The sequence below is a fragment of the Neoarius graeffei genome, chromosome 2 (genome assembly GCF_027579695.1).
Source record: "Neoarius graeffei isolate fNeoGra1 chromosome 2, fNeoGra1.pri, whole genome shotgun sequence".
In the NCBI taxonomy this organism is placed as follows: domain Eukaryota; kingdom Metazoa; phylum Chordata; class Actinopteri; order Siluriformes; family Ariidae; genus Neoarius; species Neoarius graeffei.
The window spans coordinates 75083941-75101262 of NC_083570.1; the positions used below are offsets into that span (position 1 = coordinate 75083941).

The 17322-nt window shown below is 42.9% G+C and overlaps 1 protein-coding gene across 2 annotated transcripts in view; it reads right to left on the reverse strand.

Annotated features, from left to right (window-relative positions):
* Positions 1-17322, reverse strand: part of ldlrad3 (low density lipoprotein receptor class A domain containing 3) — a 259864-nt gene that overhangs the window by 137564 nt on the left and 104978 nt on the right. For both annotated transcript variants that reach the window (XM_060914989.1, XM_060914988.1), the window contains exon 2: positions 8967-9113. In XM_060914989.1, the coding sequence (XP_060770972.1) occupies positions 8967-9113 (147 nt within the window). The remainder of the gene's footprint in view (positions 1-8966; positions 9114-17322) is intronic.

Sequence of the window (17322 nt, forward strand, 5' to 3'; positions counted from 1 at the left end):
TCCCATTGATTGAAAACACCTGACTCTAATTTCACCTTCAAATTAATTGCTAATCCTAGAGGTTCACATACTTTTGCCACTCACAGATATGCAATATTGGATCTCATCTCATCATCCTGTTCTACAGGGTCCCAGGCAAGCTGGAGCCTATCCCAGCTGACTACGGGCGAAAGGCGGGGTACACCCTGGACAAGTCGCCAGGTCATCACAGGGCTGACACATAGACACAGACAACCATTCACATTCACACCTACGGTCAATTTAGAGCCACCAGTTAACCTAACCCGCATGTCTTTGGACTGTGGGGGAAACCGGAGCACCCAGAGGAAACCCACGCAGACACGGGGAGAACATGCAAACTCCACACAGAAAGGCCCTCGCCGGCCACGGGGCTCGAACCCGGACCTTCTTGCTGTGAGGCGACAGCGCTAACCACTACACCACCGTGCCGCCCTAATATTGGATCATTTTCTTTAATAAATAAATGACAGAGTATAATATTTTTGTCTCACTCTAAATTGACCGTAGGTGTGAATGTGAGTGTGAATGGTTGTCTGTGTCTATGTGTCAGCCCTGTGATGACCTGGCGACTTGTCCGGGGTGTACCCCGCCTTTCGCCCGTAGTCAGCTGGGATAGGCTCCAGCTTGCCTGCGACCCTGTAGAACAGGATAAAGTGGCTAGAGATAATGAGATGAGACCTTCTGCACTTACATCCGTCTCCCAGCCATCTCTGACAGAATACTTCGCACTCCCTGACAAAGAGAACGCACATTCACCTGTTCATCCATGTTCAGGAGCAAACTAATGTTAATGGCACTAAAACAGCCACCGTCAAATGGTGCAGTTGGAGTCTTGTTCTCGGACTTGACTTGAAATTTTTTTTTTAAATGTCTTGAACTTGAACACTGGGGATTTGAGACTGGACTCGGACTTGAAGTTTAGTGACTCGACTACACTTTACTTTGGAAAGCATTCTGAAGAGAGGATGTAGGAGCATTCATTCAGTATACAATATGCACACAAGTCTCTGTGGATGGAAGAAAGCAACAAGTGCAAAGACCTTCTGGGTTTTTCACAGCAGGGGGGAAATTTCTTCACACTTTTAATCTGAGCCTTGATAGTCCAATAAACGTGCTGAAGGGGGAAAAAAAGCCCTGGAATAAGCCATTAAACTTTTACAGGCCTGCGTGGAATCACGAGTGAGTGTGGAATACAAAAATATCCAGTGTCGACATTGTAGATTCTCTGTGTAAAGGGCCTCGATAAAGCCTGGGCCAGCCAGGAACTTCCCTTATCTCTCGAAACAAGTCTCTTATGATGATCTGGGAAAAAGTTAAGAGAACGATTTGTTCAGAGCACTGAATATCTGATAAAGACATGGCGAAGCTGGTCTTTAACAAGCCGGGGGCAGGGCAAGATGTGAGTTATAATTTCTTCCTGGGTAAAATGTAAAAGAAGTACACGAGTAAAAGAAGGGTGCTGAAGGAAAAGCTACTCACTCAGAAGTAATGCCGTTACCACTGACTGCTGAACATGCTGGTTAAATTAGCATGCATTCCCATCATTTTTAGTTCAGCACTAAAATATTACAGCATCTCCTGTCACATGACCAGTAGAAACACCTGGCCAGGTAAGATTTATCCTGTACAAATTGGCATGCGAGTCAAGATTCCATCGTATCCTGTGGGAAAAGAGATTTTGGCTACAATAAAGGTTTGATCAATCAGTTTGTATTAAAAAGAGATGTATGGAGTACAAATGTTTTTACTGTTACAACCACGCATACGCATTAAACACAATGTCATGGTAATTTGGGTCTGTTAATGATTTCCTTGAGCTTTGCTTTTTCCAGGGTGGAATGATTGTACAGCATCCACCTTTAACGACTTCAAAAAAACAAGAATCGAGTGCACAAGTTTAGATTTATTTTGGATTTTCTCTAATCCACACAGGGTCAAAATTATTACCCCCCACTAATATTTGGTTAAATGTCCCTTAGCAAGTTGCACCTCGACCAGACACTTTGGGTAGCCATCAACAAGCTTCTGGCATAATTCTGGCTGGATATCTGACCACTCTTCTTGGCAGAATTGGTAGAGTTCATTTAAATTGGCTGGCTTCCTAGCACGGACCCGGCTTTTAATAGTCGTCCACACATTTTCAATAGGGTTGAGGTCGGGGCTTTGGGAAGGCCATTCCAGAAGCTTAATGTTCGCCTGCTTTATCCATTCCAAAACCAGTTTTGATGCATGTTTGGGATCATTGTCCTGTTAGAACACCCAACTGTGTCCAAGTTTCAACTGTCTAGCTGTTAATTTGAGGTGAAGTTGAAGACTTTGGAGGTAGTCCTCCTTCTTCATTATTCCATCCACTTTGTGCAATGCACCAGTACCACTGGCAACAAAACAGCCCCAGAGCATGATGCTACCACCAACATGCTTGACAGTTGGTACAGTGTTCTTAGGTTTGAAAGCCTCACTGTTACTCCTCCAAATATACCTCGTCATTGTGGCCAAATAGATCAATCTTTGTCTCGTCTGACTATAAAACTTTTCTCCAGAAGGCATTTGGCTTGTCCATGTGGGCAGCTGCAAATTTCAGTCGAGCTTCTTTCTTGGTCGGCACCCTCTCAGTTCATGGTGATGTAAAACTCTCTTCAATGTGGACAGTGATGCTGGAGTTACAGCAGTTTCCAGTTCATGGCAGGCTTGAGCCTTGGTGGTTCCTGGGTTGTTCCTGAACATCCTAACCAATTTCCTCTCATCTGAGGGTGACATTTTGGGTCTTCTTCCAGACCTTGCCAAAGTGGTGACACGTCCAAATTACTTACGTACAATTGCTTGAACTGATGATCTTGTAATCTGCAGTTGTTTAGAAATGGCTCCAAGAGACCTTCCCAATTTGTGTAAATCTAAAATTCTCCTTCTTAGAGCTTCATTGAATTCCTTGGACTTTCCCGTGGTTCTGAGTATTGGTCAATCCAATGAGTGCTGTCAAACAAATCCTTTTTATGCTGGCAAAGAGAAACTACCAGTTGTAGTAAATCATGATCACTCACGAGAAAAGTTAATAGGCCTTGGCAAGTTCTCATCCCATTCTCATTATCTCTAGCCGCTTTATCCTGTTCTACAGGGTCGCAGGCAAGCTGGAGCCTATCCCAGCTGACTATGGGCGAAAGGCGAGGTACACCCTGAACAAGTCGCCAGGTCATCACAGGGCTGACACATAGACACAGACAACCATTCACACTCACATTCACACCTATAGTCAATTTAGAGTCACCAGTTAACCTAACCTGCATGTCTTTGGACTGTGGGGGAAACCGGAGCACCCAGAGGAAACCCACGCGGACACGGGGAGAACATGCAAACTCCACACAGAAAGGCCCTCGCCGGCCCCGGGGCTCGAACCCAGGACCTTCTTGCTGTGAGGCGACAGCGCTAACCACTACACCACCGTGCTGCCCCCTTGGCAAGTTTAAAAAAAAAGACATTGTAGAACCTTCAGCACCACTTATTAACAGATTTAAGTGAATGTATGTACTGTATATATTTGAGCCTGTATGTATAACTTTGACCCTGTGTGGATTAGAGAAAATCCAAAATAAATTCAAACTTGTGCACCCGAGTCTTGTTTTTTGAAGTCGTTAAAGGTGGATGCTGTACAATCATTCCACCCTGGAAAAAGCAAAGCTCAAGGAAATCATTAACAGCCCCAAATTACCATGACATTCATGCCCATGATGGCACAGTGAATAATATACATCACTAAAATATCATTTAAAACTTTATATAGAAACATTTTGGCATTCAAACTGTAACTGTGTTCCATCTGCATGACAAACACAGTGCACAGAAAAGCTGTAACTTATGTTCAAACCACAAAAACACTCAACGTACTGTTTTGTCATCTGTCCTTTTGCTGAATTTGTACTCTGATTAGACAATGTGTGCTCAGTCTATCAACTTTAAGTTTCTCCTCCAAACACATTTTACTGGAAAAATACTGATAAAGTAAATAATCCACTTTGTTCATGTTCATTACACCCGCGGCTGAGTGTGTAACATGCCAAATGGTGACATATTATGGAAACGTCACCAAAATGGGTGAGACTATGGCTACATCCACACGACAGCGAGATTTTTTTTTTTAAATATCGCGTCCACATGGGCAACGGATCAGTAAAGTATCAGGTTCATATGGCAACGCAACGCTTGCTGAAAACGATGCAATACACATGCCACACCTCTAGGGATGCTGTAAGACGGTCCCTTCGGAGACACCAGAACAATAGAAGAAGTAAGGACACATGCGCATAAACCCCTTCTTCTGTAGCATCAGCCACATAAAGTTTTGATTATTAATCAGTAGCGTAAAACGAAAGACGCGGAAAGAGGAATGAATGGGGGTAGATGGAAGCCGGTACGCCAACATTCTGATATCCTCCAGAATTCTTGAATGGTCCGGAATAAATTGAATGCTACACGTTGATGGATTACTTTGCTCTTCTACGCCCTTTTTGAGGAATGCATTGTCGGACTTAAACCAACATCTGAAGAGGTGAGATTGCTCCTTTTTTTTTCCTATTTTTGCTGGCGGGATTGTTTTTGGAAAGCGCACGGGCGGTGCGCGGTTTGGTACTGCTTCTGCAGTGTTTGGACTAAAGACTCTGCCCTAAGGGCTATTCTCTCACTCTCTCTCTCTCTCACTTTGCACCATTACACAATAAATATTCACAGTGAAAATATTTTGTAAGCGCGTTTCATGAACCAAGTTATAGGATTTGTTGACAACTCGCATCGAGTTTGTTACACTTCTACCCGGTGTGAAGCACTGACAGTCATGTGGTTGTGACGTCATCGTAAACAAATCCGTTCTACTCATCCAGACGACTTCGCAACGGCGCCGTTGCCAGATTTTTCCACTCTGGAACCCGTTCTCAAAAGATTGCGTTTTGGGGCACCCAAAACGCCGGTGCCGTGTGGACACCAGACCGAAACGATAAACAATTTTATCAGATTCACCTGAATCCGTTGCCGTGTGGACAGGGCCTATGTTAACCCACTGGAGCTTGAAAGTGGGGGAGGGTGTCACACTGTGTAGTCATGTGACACAGCTGTCTGAATCTCTGCATGACCCTACAGCAGAGATTATTTCTGTCTACAGCACTGGGCTCGTTACAGTTAGTCCACAGCCTCACTTCATATCATTTTGTGTGGGGTTTTTTTTGTTTTGTTTTTGTAAACACGACCGCTAGTGGTGCTGTTGCACTCAGTTTTAAATCAATCCCAAATAATACTCTTTAAAAAGTTTGATAACCACAGATAAGATGATGTGGATGCCCAAAATGAAACCTTATATTGATTTTTTTTTTTCCTTTGAAAGACGGGGGGCTTACCGTGGTGCTTGAAAGTTTGTGAACCCTTTAGAATTTTCTATGTTTCTGCATAAATATGACCTAAAACATCATCAGATTTTCACACAAGTCCTAAAAGTAGATAAAGAGAACCCAGTTAAACAAAATGAAACAAAAATATTATACTTGGTCATTTATTTATTGAGGAAAATGATCCAATATTGCATATCTGTGAGTGGCAAAAGTATGTGAACCTTTGCTTTCAGTATCTGGTGTGACCCCCTTGTGCAGCAATAACTGCAACTAAACGTTTCCAGTAACTGTTGATCAGTCCTGCACACCGGCTTGGAGGAATTTTAGCCCATTCCTCCGTACAGAACAGCTTCAACTCTGGGATGCTGGTGGGTTTCCTCACATGAACTGCTCACTTCAGGTCCTTCCACAACATTTCGATTGGATTAAAGTCAGGACTTTGACTTGGCCATTCCAAAACATTAACTTTATTCTTCTTTAACCATTCTTTGGTAGAACGACTTGTGTGCTTAGAGTCATTGTCTTGCTGCATGACCCACCTTCTCTTGAGATTCAGTTCATGGACAGATGTCCTGACATTTTCCTTTAGAATTCGCTGGTATAATTCAGAATTCATTGTTCCATCAATGATGGCAAGCCGTCCTGGCCCAGATGCAGCAAAACAGGCTCAAACCATGATACTACCACCACCATGTTTCACAGATGGGATAAGGTTCTTATGCTGGAATGCAGTGCTTTCCTTTCTACAAACATAACGCTTCTCATTTAAACCAAAAAGGTCTATTTTGGTCTCATCCGTCCACAGAACATTTTTCCAATAGCCTTCTGGCTTGTGCACGTGATCTTTAGCAAACTGCAGATGAGCAGCAATGTTCTTTTTGGAGAGCAGTGGCTTTCTCCTTGCAACCCTGCCATGCACACCATTGTTGTTCAGTGTCCTCCTGATGGTGGACTCATGAACATTAACATTAGCCAATGTGAGAGAGGCCTTCAGTTGCTTAGACGTTACCCTGGGGTCCTTTGTGACCTCGCCGACTATTACACGCCTTGGTCTTGGAGTGATCTTTGTTGGTCGACCACTCCTGGGGAGGGTAACAATGGTCTTGAATTTCCTCCATTTATACACAATCTGTCTGACTGTGGATTGGTGGAGTCCAAACTCTTTAGAGATGGTTTTGTAACCTTTTCCAGCCTGATGAGCATCAACAACGCTTTTTCTGAGGTCCTCAGAAATCTCCTTTGTTCGTGCCATGATACACTTCCACAAACATGTGTTGTGAAGATCAGACCTTGATAGATCCCTGTTCTTTAAATAAAACAGGGTGCCCACTCACACCTGATTGTCGTCCCATTGATTGAAAACACCTGACTCTAATTTCACCTTCAAATTAACTGCTAATCCTAGAGGTTCACATACTTTTGCTACTCACAGATATGTAATACTGGATCATTTTCCTCAATAAATAAATGACCAAGTATAATATTTTTTGCCTCATTTGTTTAACTGGGTTCTCTTTATCTACTTTTAGGACTTGTGTGAAAATCTGATGATGTATTAGGTCATATTTACGCAGAAATATAGAAAATTCTAAAGGGTTCACAAACTTTCAAGCACCACTGTAGATTATTTTATCTGGAAAAAAAGAATACAAGAACATGTTGTGGAGGCGTTTTCATTTTATAGTGCATCAAAAATCTTTTGATGAATCATTTTAGTTGAAGATCATGACCATCCGAATTAAATAATCTCGAGAATCACATGTCCCACCCTCAGAGGGAGGTGTAGCTTTACAGCAGTTAGCTGGTTACCAGTGAACATGGTTCACCTGTATACTTTTTGCTGTGGGTCTTCCCGTACACTATTTACTACATTTTTCAAACCATTGCTTGGAGGGTTGTTTTTTTTTTGCCATTTATTTATTTTGAGGAGGAGGAAATTGTACAAGGTCACAGATAGGAGACAGTAATTTTGGAAGTGTGTTATCGACGGGGCTGTTCAATGCTGGAATACGTCACATGCTCAGACAAAGCTAGAACATGATTTCGCCTTTAAATACCATGACTGGTCTATATCAGTAAAAGTCAGTAAAAATCTCTCATTAAACTCTTCACTGTTCACAAAATACTGTCAGGTTTGTTTAGATGTAGCGGTGACCTGTATCTCCAAAGGTATTGGCTATTGTTTAAGTCAGTCAAGCATTTCAACATGACATCACTCTGACTTTCTCATCTCATCTCATTATCTGTAGCCGCTTTATCCTGTTCTACAGGGTCGCAGGCAAGCTGGAGCCTATCCCAGCTGACTACGGGCGAAAGGCGGGGTACACCCTGGACAAGTCGCCAGGTCATCACAGGGCTGACACATAGACACAGACAACCATTCACACTCACATTCACACCTACGGTCAATTTAGAGTCACCAGTTAACCTAACCTGCATGTCTTTGGACTGTGGGGGAAACCGCAGCACCCGGAGGAAACCCACGCGGACACGGGGAGAACATGCAAACTCCACACAGAAAGGCCCTCGCCAGCCACAGGGCTCGAACCCGGACCTTCTTGCTGCGAGGTGACAGCGCTAACCACTACACCACCGTGCCGCCCACTCTGACTTTCTGTTTCAGGAAAAAAAAAATACAACATACGGAGTCAAATGAAGATTAGGAGGTATTTCTTGGCGACTTTAAAAACACATACGTCTCAGAATCTTATCCCACAGAAAGAAAAACAAGTCGGAGTTTTGACCTTTTTGTTTCCCTTTGCGTCGTCTGATTGTCTGTTACGAAGATGTGATATTTTAGATGAGGCTATCACACTGTGAATGTGTAACAACCCGACTCAGATGGTGTTACTTTGTGCCTGTGGGACATGCAGCACCTTGTGTTCCACATTTCGTCAGCGCACTAAAGTGACAGGGCAGTCTGCCACATTATACAGCGTGATAGCACACAGGCAAGATGCACAAACTCCTCAGGCTTCTACACAGCAATAATGAAGGAGAGAGAGAGAGAGAGAGAGAGAGAGAGAGAGAGAGAGGGAGATCTGCAGGCGACAGCAGCACACCAGACCCTCCAGAGGCGTCTCCCAGTCTCAGTAAATGAGTGCTGGGGGCCAGCAGGGGTTTGGTGGTTTGGCTCAGACCCATTTTACCGCATTCCAACATCATATAGCCTGCATGCTGCTTAATTAAAAACTAAAATTGAAAACAGTTCTTGAAAGGAGCAGATTGAGCAGATAGAGGAGGAATACGGGAAACCCCTGACAGTGTATGGTAACATGACGGGGCTTTCCAGAAGGGGCCTAGATCTCACCATGCAGAAGGTATAAAATGATGATCAGTTCCATCTGTAATGAAAAGAGAAACAAGCGCTTGCGAGAGTAAGACAGGAAAGCCAAGAAGGATCAAAGCAAACATTTTGCCTGCGGCAGTCTGTGCTTGCTGTTATTACTGGTGCATAACAATCATAACGAGGGCTTTATTCTGGTATATTCACACAGTGCTTTGCTGGCATGGAATGTGTCCCAGCTAAGCTTTTACATAAGCTCTGCTTGTAATTAAAAGGTTCAGGTGACTTACGGCAACCCTTCTCGTCGCTTTTGTCGAAGCAGTCTGCGAAATTGTCACACTGCCAGCTTCCAGGGATACACAAGCCATTGCCACACATGAAGTTTCCCGGGATGTTACATTCAGTGGTGAAGTTATTCCCAGGGAGAAGCTGGCTCTCTGAAAACAAGACATCACATTACTGTTAGTATGTATAAACAAATATTTTAAAAAAAGTGCTCCAAATTCAAAATCGACGACTCCACCTTTATTGTTAAGTTGACTATATTGTCAGTTCAGACATATTTAACAGTTATTCAACGAAATCGAGTCGTACATGAGCTGATAGCCAATGAGGCGCGTAGCACTGAATTGGCTGTAAGCCATGTACGATGAGATTGAGTGGAATAACTGTTTTATTCTATACACATTCACTAGATTTTGAGAAGCAGAGCATTTTTATTTTTTGCAAATTTGATAAATAAAAACTTGATACAAAACGTCCGACAAAATCATTTCTGCTTAGAATGTAAACAAACCAGCGAAATGACAGGAGCAATTTGTGAAAAATGCGATAATAATAATTACTGGGGGGAAAAAAAAAGATATGTCCTTACTTTTATTCCATATTTTGTTGCTTTTTTTTTGGGGGGGGGGGGGGGGGGGGGGGTTGTTTTTGAGTAGAGTTTTTATTTTGTCCTCGGTTGGTTCAGCAACACGCTCCGCCATTTTGTTTTTTTCTACTCACGATATATGAGCTGATAGCCCAGTAATAGAGTAACCAATCAGAGCGCGCGATTGCTCATATCCAGTGAATGTGGATAGAATAAAAATGAATATAGTAGAAGACAAGTGTTGTCAGGCAAAACAAACCTCGCCTAGCCCGTCCGGTGACCTTCACCTTGACCCGATTACCCCCAAAATTTAATCAGGTAATCTATGGACCATTGCCCACCTACCCTGAAAATTTGAAGTCAATCGGTCCAACCGTCTAGATGCTAGACTGTTAACAGACAGACACACAAACAAACCGCACTGATTCCAATACCTCGCCCCGCTTACTCCGTTGCGGGTGAGGTAAATGTGTTTCTCCAGGATGGTGTAACACATAATGCACTACATAAAATGTGTGAGAAAAAAAAAAAAAAAAATATTGTGCACAATATAATAAATACACAGGCTTATCAGTCCACTACAAAACGTACACAGGTCAACAGGAACGGCATGAGAATGTACTGGATATTACTCCGTTCAAAAGCTAAGCACTGAATGGTCTTGTACCACAGTACCGGAGTGAACTTCTGGTCCTTTATGACCCGCCACAGCGACTTCGATCAAAAGGTGCAGGCTATCTCCTGGCACCTCATATAGCAAAGGCTACACATGGGGGGGGGGGGGGGGGGGGGGGGAGCCTTTTCTTACAAAGTTATGGAACAGCCTTCCAAGTAGTGTTCGGGAATCAGACACATTCTCAGTGTTTAAGTCTTGGCTGAAAACAGATCTGTTTAGTCAAGCCTTTTGTTAAGCGTTTATTAGGTAAGGGAGTAGATCTGGAGGGTCCTCAGGCATAGTGTTTTGGTAAACTGGGATGTATGGATGCCGTCACCCCCCACTCACTCGTTCACTCAGGGTTATTGACGGTGTAGTGGCTGGCTGCTTTATGTCTTAGGGTGTCCTCATGCCTGTGTTACCTTCTGGCTCTCCCCTTTTAGAGAGATCATAGTTAGTCTTGCCGGAGTTCCTGCGTGTACTCAGCGCAAAATGTATACTGTTCCTACTCTTGAGGTGACATTGGGCATACCTAACAACCTGTGTGTTTTCTCCCCCCGTCTGCCCCTCTGTCTGTCCCTCTTTGTCGAGTTACATGTCGATCCTGAGACACCAGTAAGATGCTGACCTCTTCTGCTCTCTGGGCCTACCTGATCCACCCTGATGCTCTACTTTTGGCTGGAGTCTCATCTCATCTCTCCTGTGGAGGATGGCCCCATACGGACAGTCGAAAGTTGCACTTGGAAGACGCTCTGGACACTGACAGTAATGCATTTATGTCTGAGGACTACAGTTAACTTGCTAACCCTAGGACTGCAGTTGTCATGAACAGTTTTACACTCAAGTTTCCATCAATGAACAGTTTATAACTTCAACAAAACAGACTTCACGTTAAAACTAGAATGAATTTCCTGGTTACACAGTTTTATTTTATGACTATTGGACACAGTTATAGAAGTGAGTTGTTTATAAATCACACTATCTGTTATCACCCAAATGAGGATGGGTTCCCTTTAGAGTCTGGTTCCTCTCGAGGTTTCTTCCCTGTGCTCATCAGGGATAAATTAGCTTGTGTTTAAAGTCTTTAATTTTCTGTAAAGCTACTTTGCGACAATGTCTGTTGTTAAAAGCGCTACACAAAAACTTGACTTGACTAAGCACAACTGTGGGGGAAAAAAAAATTGTTCATTCATCTTCAGCAACCGTTTTATCCTGGTCAGGGACGTCACGGATCCGGAGCCTATCCTGGGAACACCGTGCCTAAATCAGGAGTACACCCTGAATGGGATGCCAGTACATTGCAGAGCCCCTCTCACACATACACACCTTCTCACTTCAGAGAAATTTAGCATAGCCAATTCAACTACTGCATGTTTCAGGGAGGAAGGAGGAAACTGAAGATCCTGGTGGAAACATGCAAAACTGTTCACAGACTGTAACCTGAACTCAGGATCCAACGGGGGATCCTGGAGCTGCGAGGTGGCAATGCTATCCAGTGCACCACTGTGCTGCCACCCTATAAAAATTGTATTGCTGGGTTTCACGTGACGTCACATCCGCCTCATTATAGTTATTCAAAACTTTAGCTGGTGCTCTACCAAAGCTCAGTTGACAAAGCGTCTGTACGACTTGATAGCGAGGTCCTTTACCCAGCCACGTACAAACAAGTTGTAAGCCTCCATACTCTTCCATGCTTTCATCTGTTTTGCGGTGTAGAAGGATGTCTGCAACACCAGATAGTTCGAGATGTCGGAGAACTCAACTGAAGGGTGGTTTTCGAGATCATATGACAAATCCTTCTTTCCCAGACTGTAGGGGTCGATTCCATTGCGCATAGCAATCTTCTGAATATATCTAAAGCCAGCAGTGGCTTCTAGATTACCAGCGTACTCTGATAAATTATCGCTAGTTGTTTGCACTATGGCAACCGTTTAGACCACCAGCTATTTCACTTCTGGTAAAAGCGCTAAGAAGTCACGTGACTGAAACCCAGCAATAAAGTCATAAATAGAGGCATATGAAATGTGCAAAGGTGGAACCTGTGTAAAATATGAGAGCACATCAGCACACTCCAGATGATCTTCTGAACTGTAGGTGAGGGTGCATGTTTGATCAGGTGGTCAGCTAAAAATCATTTGGGTGTTGAGGGGCAGCAGAGTCTTATAAAGCCTGACTGCCTCAGGGAAGATACTTAAATATGGGCTAACAAGGTAGCAAACTAAAATTAGCCAACGAGCACCACTGTACTGACACTCATTCTGCTGGGAGCAGAGCGACTGGCCAGCGTGGTGCCTGATGAATTAACACTAATGTGTGTCACAGCCTGGTGGAAAAGGAAGTCTAATGTCAATTAGAGAAGAAACCTGGGATGTCAGAGGACACATTTACTCACATGACTCTCTCCCGGCAGAGAGAAACTGCAGAACGGACTGGCAAAGTACCGAAGTATAATACAAGAGATGTGTTGAACAGTGACATATTTTAGACTGCATAATATAAAATAGCACTGCACAATGAAAACTTTATTCGGTTCAGTTAAAACATTTTAAACTTAAAAACCATTTTATACATTTAACTATGAGAATATGTAATAAATACATTTATTTTTTTCGTGGTGTGGTTTTCATCAAATCCTGCGCTCTGATTGGCTGGTGACCGGGGTCCATATCCTACGGTACGGACCCCAGTTACGGACCTCTGGTGACTCGCTCTTTCACAACAACAAACATAGTAGCAATTTTTGTCAACATTTATCTTTTTTATAAGATTTATTTATAAGATTTTATCAAAAATCTTATAAATTTTTGCCAGCATTTCTCAGCATAATAGCATTAATTTTACAGCATGGATAGCGATAACGGGCGGCACGGTGGTGTAGTGGTTAGCGCTGTCGCCTCACAGCAAGAAGGTCCTGGGTTCGAGCCCCGGGGCCGGCGAGGGCCTTTCTGTGTGGAGTTTGCATGTTCTCCCCGTGTCCGCGTGGGTTTCCTCCGGGTGCTCCGGTTTCCCCCACAGTCCAAAGACATGCAGGTTAGGTTAACTGGTGACTCTAAATTGACCGTAGGTGTGAATGTGAGTGTGAATGGTTGTCTGTGTCTATGTGTCAGCCCTGTGATGACCTGGCGACTTGTCCAGGGTGTACCCCGCCTTTCGCCCGTAGTCAGCTGGGATAGGCTCCAGCTTGCCTGCGACCCTGTAGAAGGATAAAGCGGCTAGAGATAATGAGATGAGATGAGATAGCGATAACGACAGTGTTCACAGCGAAAGTGAGTTTTACTACCCTGAGGAAGAAGCAATAAAAGAAAACATTTCAGGAGAAAGCTAAAAACCTGCAACTTGCTAACACCGAGCAAAGACATGGCTGAATCCTGAATGACTCCTATTTGTATAAATGGGGGACTGCATAGCTGGCAAAATGTAGTTTTTTTCCTGCCATGGAAGTGCACTTGTATACCAAGGAGGAAGCCATTTGCATTACAGCTGTGAATGAGGATTCAAAATGGCGGCTCGCCTTGGCTCTATTTTCCCTTTCGGGCGCTCTCGTTTTCTGTTAGAATTTGGTAAAGAAAAAAAAAATATATATTATTTACCAGCTTAAGGTCGGTCCGTATGGTCAAATACCGTGACCTCGGCCTTGAATACTGACCTCGGCTCAGACGGCCTCGCTCAGTACTTTCAAGACCTCGGTCACGGTATTTCACCATACGGACCTCCCAGCTGGTAAATAACATATGTATGTAATATATCAGTGTGGGAAAAGTGTATTATTACAGACGAAGTACTTGGCTTACCATTCGTAAATCATTTTTTCATATTTCCTATAGCTTTTATAAATTGCTTTGTTTTATAATCCCAAAAATGTTAGAATGTCAGAAACAGTATGAGGTTCTCTCGTGAAACTGGTATAATATAAAAGATAATGTGCACTAATGCTACATGAAATATAACAGCGGTGTGTAAAACAGCAATTATACATTAGTGTGTTTTATAGGGGGAAAATAAAACGTCTCTCTTCATACTCAGTTCTGAGGATTACAAATAACATTTTATTACTGTAGAATATTGCAAGGCTTGAAGCAATCATCCTACGAGTACAGAACATGCAAAAGAAGCTACTTATAACTCCCGAACTTCAGCTACTGAGTAAATCATGACTTAATGAAATTTTACTTGAACAGACAGAACAGGGAACGATTCCTCGTTTAGACTGTCTCTACCCTGAACTCTGCACAGACATCGTTTCCTGCCCCACAGGAGCTGATGCAAGACTCTCTTAGACCATGTGCAATAAAAGTGGAGAATGACATGAGGGACAAAGGGGAGGTGCAGATCCTTTCATGTGTCGTCTTTCCTAATTATTTGTCTAATGATCTGTTGTAATTCGTACTTCACAGCTCTCTGAATCATCTTATAATATTCAATTCGTAGCAAACAAACATATATGTGCATGCAAAAAAAAACAAAAAAACAAGGGTGCCTTGTTGAAGCTCTGCCTATGAATGTTCTGGCCAAGTGCGTTTAGAAGTGTTTGGAATGTTCACGGTGTTTCAGAACACTAGGGGGATCCTGGGTACACATCATTCAAGAGTCACTGAGATGGTAAAGTGATAAAAGCATACAGTGTCTTGTAAAAGTATTCATCCCCCTTGGTGTTTCTCCTGTTTTGTCGCATTACAAGCTGGAATTAAAATGGAATTTTGGATGGTTAGCACCATTTGATTTAAACACCATGCCTACCACTTTAAAGGTGAGAACTGTTTTATTTTAATTTTTTTATTGTGACACAAACAATAATTAAGATGAAAAAAAAAACAGAAATCATGGGTATGCACCCCCCCCCCCCCCCCAAAAAAAAAAGGCAATACTTTGTCGAGCCTCCTTTTGCTGCAGTTACAGAGTCAAGTCTCATGGGGTATTATACATTAGTATTAACTTAGCACATCTAGCCACTGGGATTTTTGCCCATTCCTCAAGGCAAAACTGCTCCAACTCCTTCAAGTTAGATGAGTTGCGTTGGTGTAGCAATCTTCAAGTTATGCCACAAATTCTCAATTGGATTGAGGCCTGGGCTTTGATTAGGCCATTTCAAGACATTTAAATGATCCCCTTTAAAATCACACCAGTGTAGCTTTAGCAGTATGTTTGGGTCATTGTCCTGCTGGAACGTGACCCTTCATCCCAGTCTCAAACCTCTGGCCGACTCAATCAGGTTTTCCTCCAGAATTGCCCTGTATTTAGTGCCGTCTATCTTTCCTTCAGTCCTGACCAGCTTTCCTGTCCCTGCGGATGAAAAATATCCCCACAGTATGATGCTGCCACCACCATGCTTCACTGTAGAAATGGTGTTCTCAGGGTGTTGGGTTTGCGCCACCATGGCATTTCCCATGATGGCCAAAAAGATCCCTTTTAGCCTCATCTGACCAGAGAATCTTCTTCCATGTGTGTTTGGGGAGTCTGCCACATGCTGTTGGGCAAACTCCAAATATGTTTTCTTTAGGAGTGACTTTTTTTTTTCTGGCCACTCTTCCATAAAGCTCAATCAGGTTTTCGTCCAGAAAAGCTCTGTGGAGGCTTAAAGTGGTCCTATGGACAGATACTCCCATCTCCACTGTGGATCTTTGCAGCTCCTTCAGTGTTCTCTTTGGTGTCTTTGCTGCATCTCTGGTTAATGCCCTCCTTGCCCGGTCTGTGAGTTTTGGTGGGCGGCCTTCTCTTGTCAGGTTTGTAGTGGTGCCATATTCTTTCCATTTTGCTATAATGGATTTAATGGTGCTCCGTGGGATATTCAAAGTTTGGGATATTTTTTTTATAACCCAACCCTGATCTATACTTCTCCACAACTTCATCTCTGACCTGTTTGGAGGCTCCTTGGTTTTCATGTTGCTTGCTTAGTAGTGTTGCAGAGTCAGGGTCCTTCCAGAACAGGTTGATTTATACAGATATCATGTGACACTTTGACTGCACACAGATGGATCTTAATCAAATAATTATGTGACTTATGAAGTGAACTGGTTGGAGCAGCTCTTATTTAGGGGTTTCATATGAAAGGGGGTGAATACCTATGCACACTCCAGATTTCTGTTTTTTCATCTTAATTATTGTTTGTGTCACAACAAAATAGTTTTTTTTTCACCTTTAAAGTGGTAGGCATGTTGTGTAAATCAAATGGTGCTAACCCTTCAAAAATCCATTTTAATTCCAGCTTGTAATGCGACAAAACAGGACAAACACCAAGGGGGATGAATACTTTTGCAAGACACTATTTTTGTTGTCTGTTTATTCAAGATGGTGGCATGCTTTGACAGTGATGAGAATATTGCAGTTTTCGCAATGTCCGCTGAGGAAGATGATACAGAACTGCACTGTCTTGGAACGGTTGTAGTTTTAAACTAGAAGGGCACTCAGTAGAGTGCATACCTCCACCAAGCCACATATTCAGATTTGCATCAAAATCTAATCAACTGTTCCTTGGCCCATGGCCCACCTTTCCTCAAAATTTCATCAAAACCTGTTCAATACTTTGAGTTACGTCAGGAACAAACAAAAACAAAACGGATGCAAAAGCATAACCTCCTCCAACAAAGTTAGTGGAGATAATCAAAAGATTTTGGAAAAATTTTCCTGACTGACCGTCTTGGATTTACATCATACATTATATACATATAAAATGCCACTGTACCCAAAAACTAGTGTGTAAAATTTTCCACTTGTATCTTCTTTAGTTTCTGAGATGAAGGTTTTAATAAAGGGGTTGTGGCCCTAACCCGGGATTGTTCTGCACTATTAGATGTCTGTAGCTTCTAAAACAATTGGCCCACAGTTGTATATTTGCCAAGTTATGGTTTTCTGAATACTGTATTAAAAAAAATCTTACATGTATCTTCACATGGAAACATAGATTATTATTTTTTATTTTATATTATACTCCTGTTATAGTACTTTCTTGGCAACCAGCACGGTGGTGCAGTGGTTAGCGCTGTCGCCTCACAGCAAGAAGGTTCGGGTTTGAGCCCAGCGGCCGGCAAGGGCCTTTCTGTGTGGAGTTTGCATGTTCTCCCCGTGTCTGCGTGGGTTTCCTCCGGGCGCTCCGGTTTCCTCCACAGTCCAAAGACATGCAGTC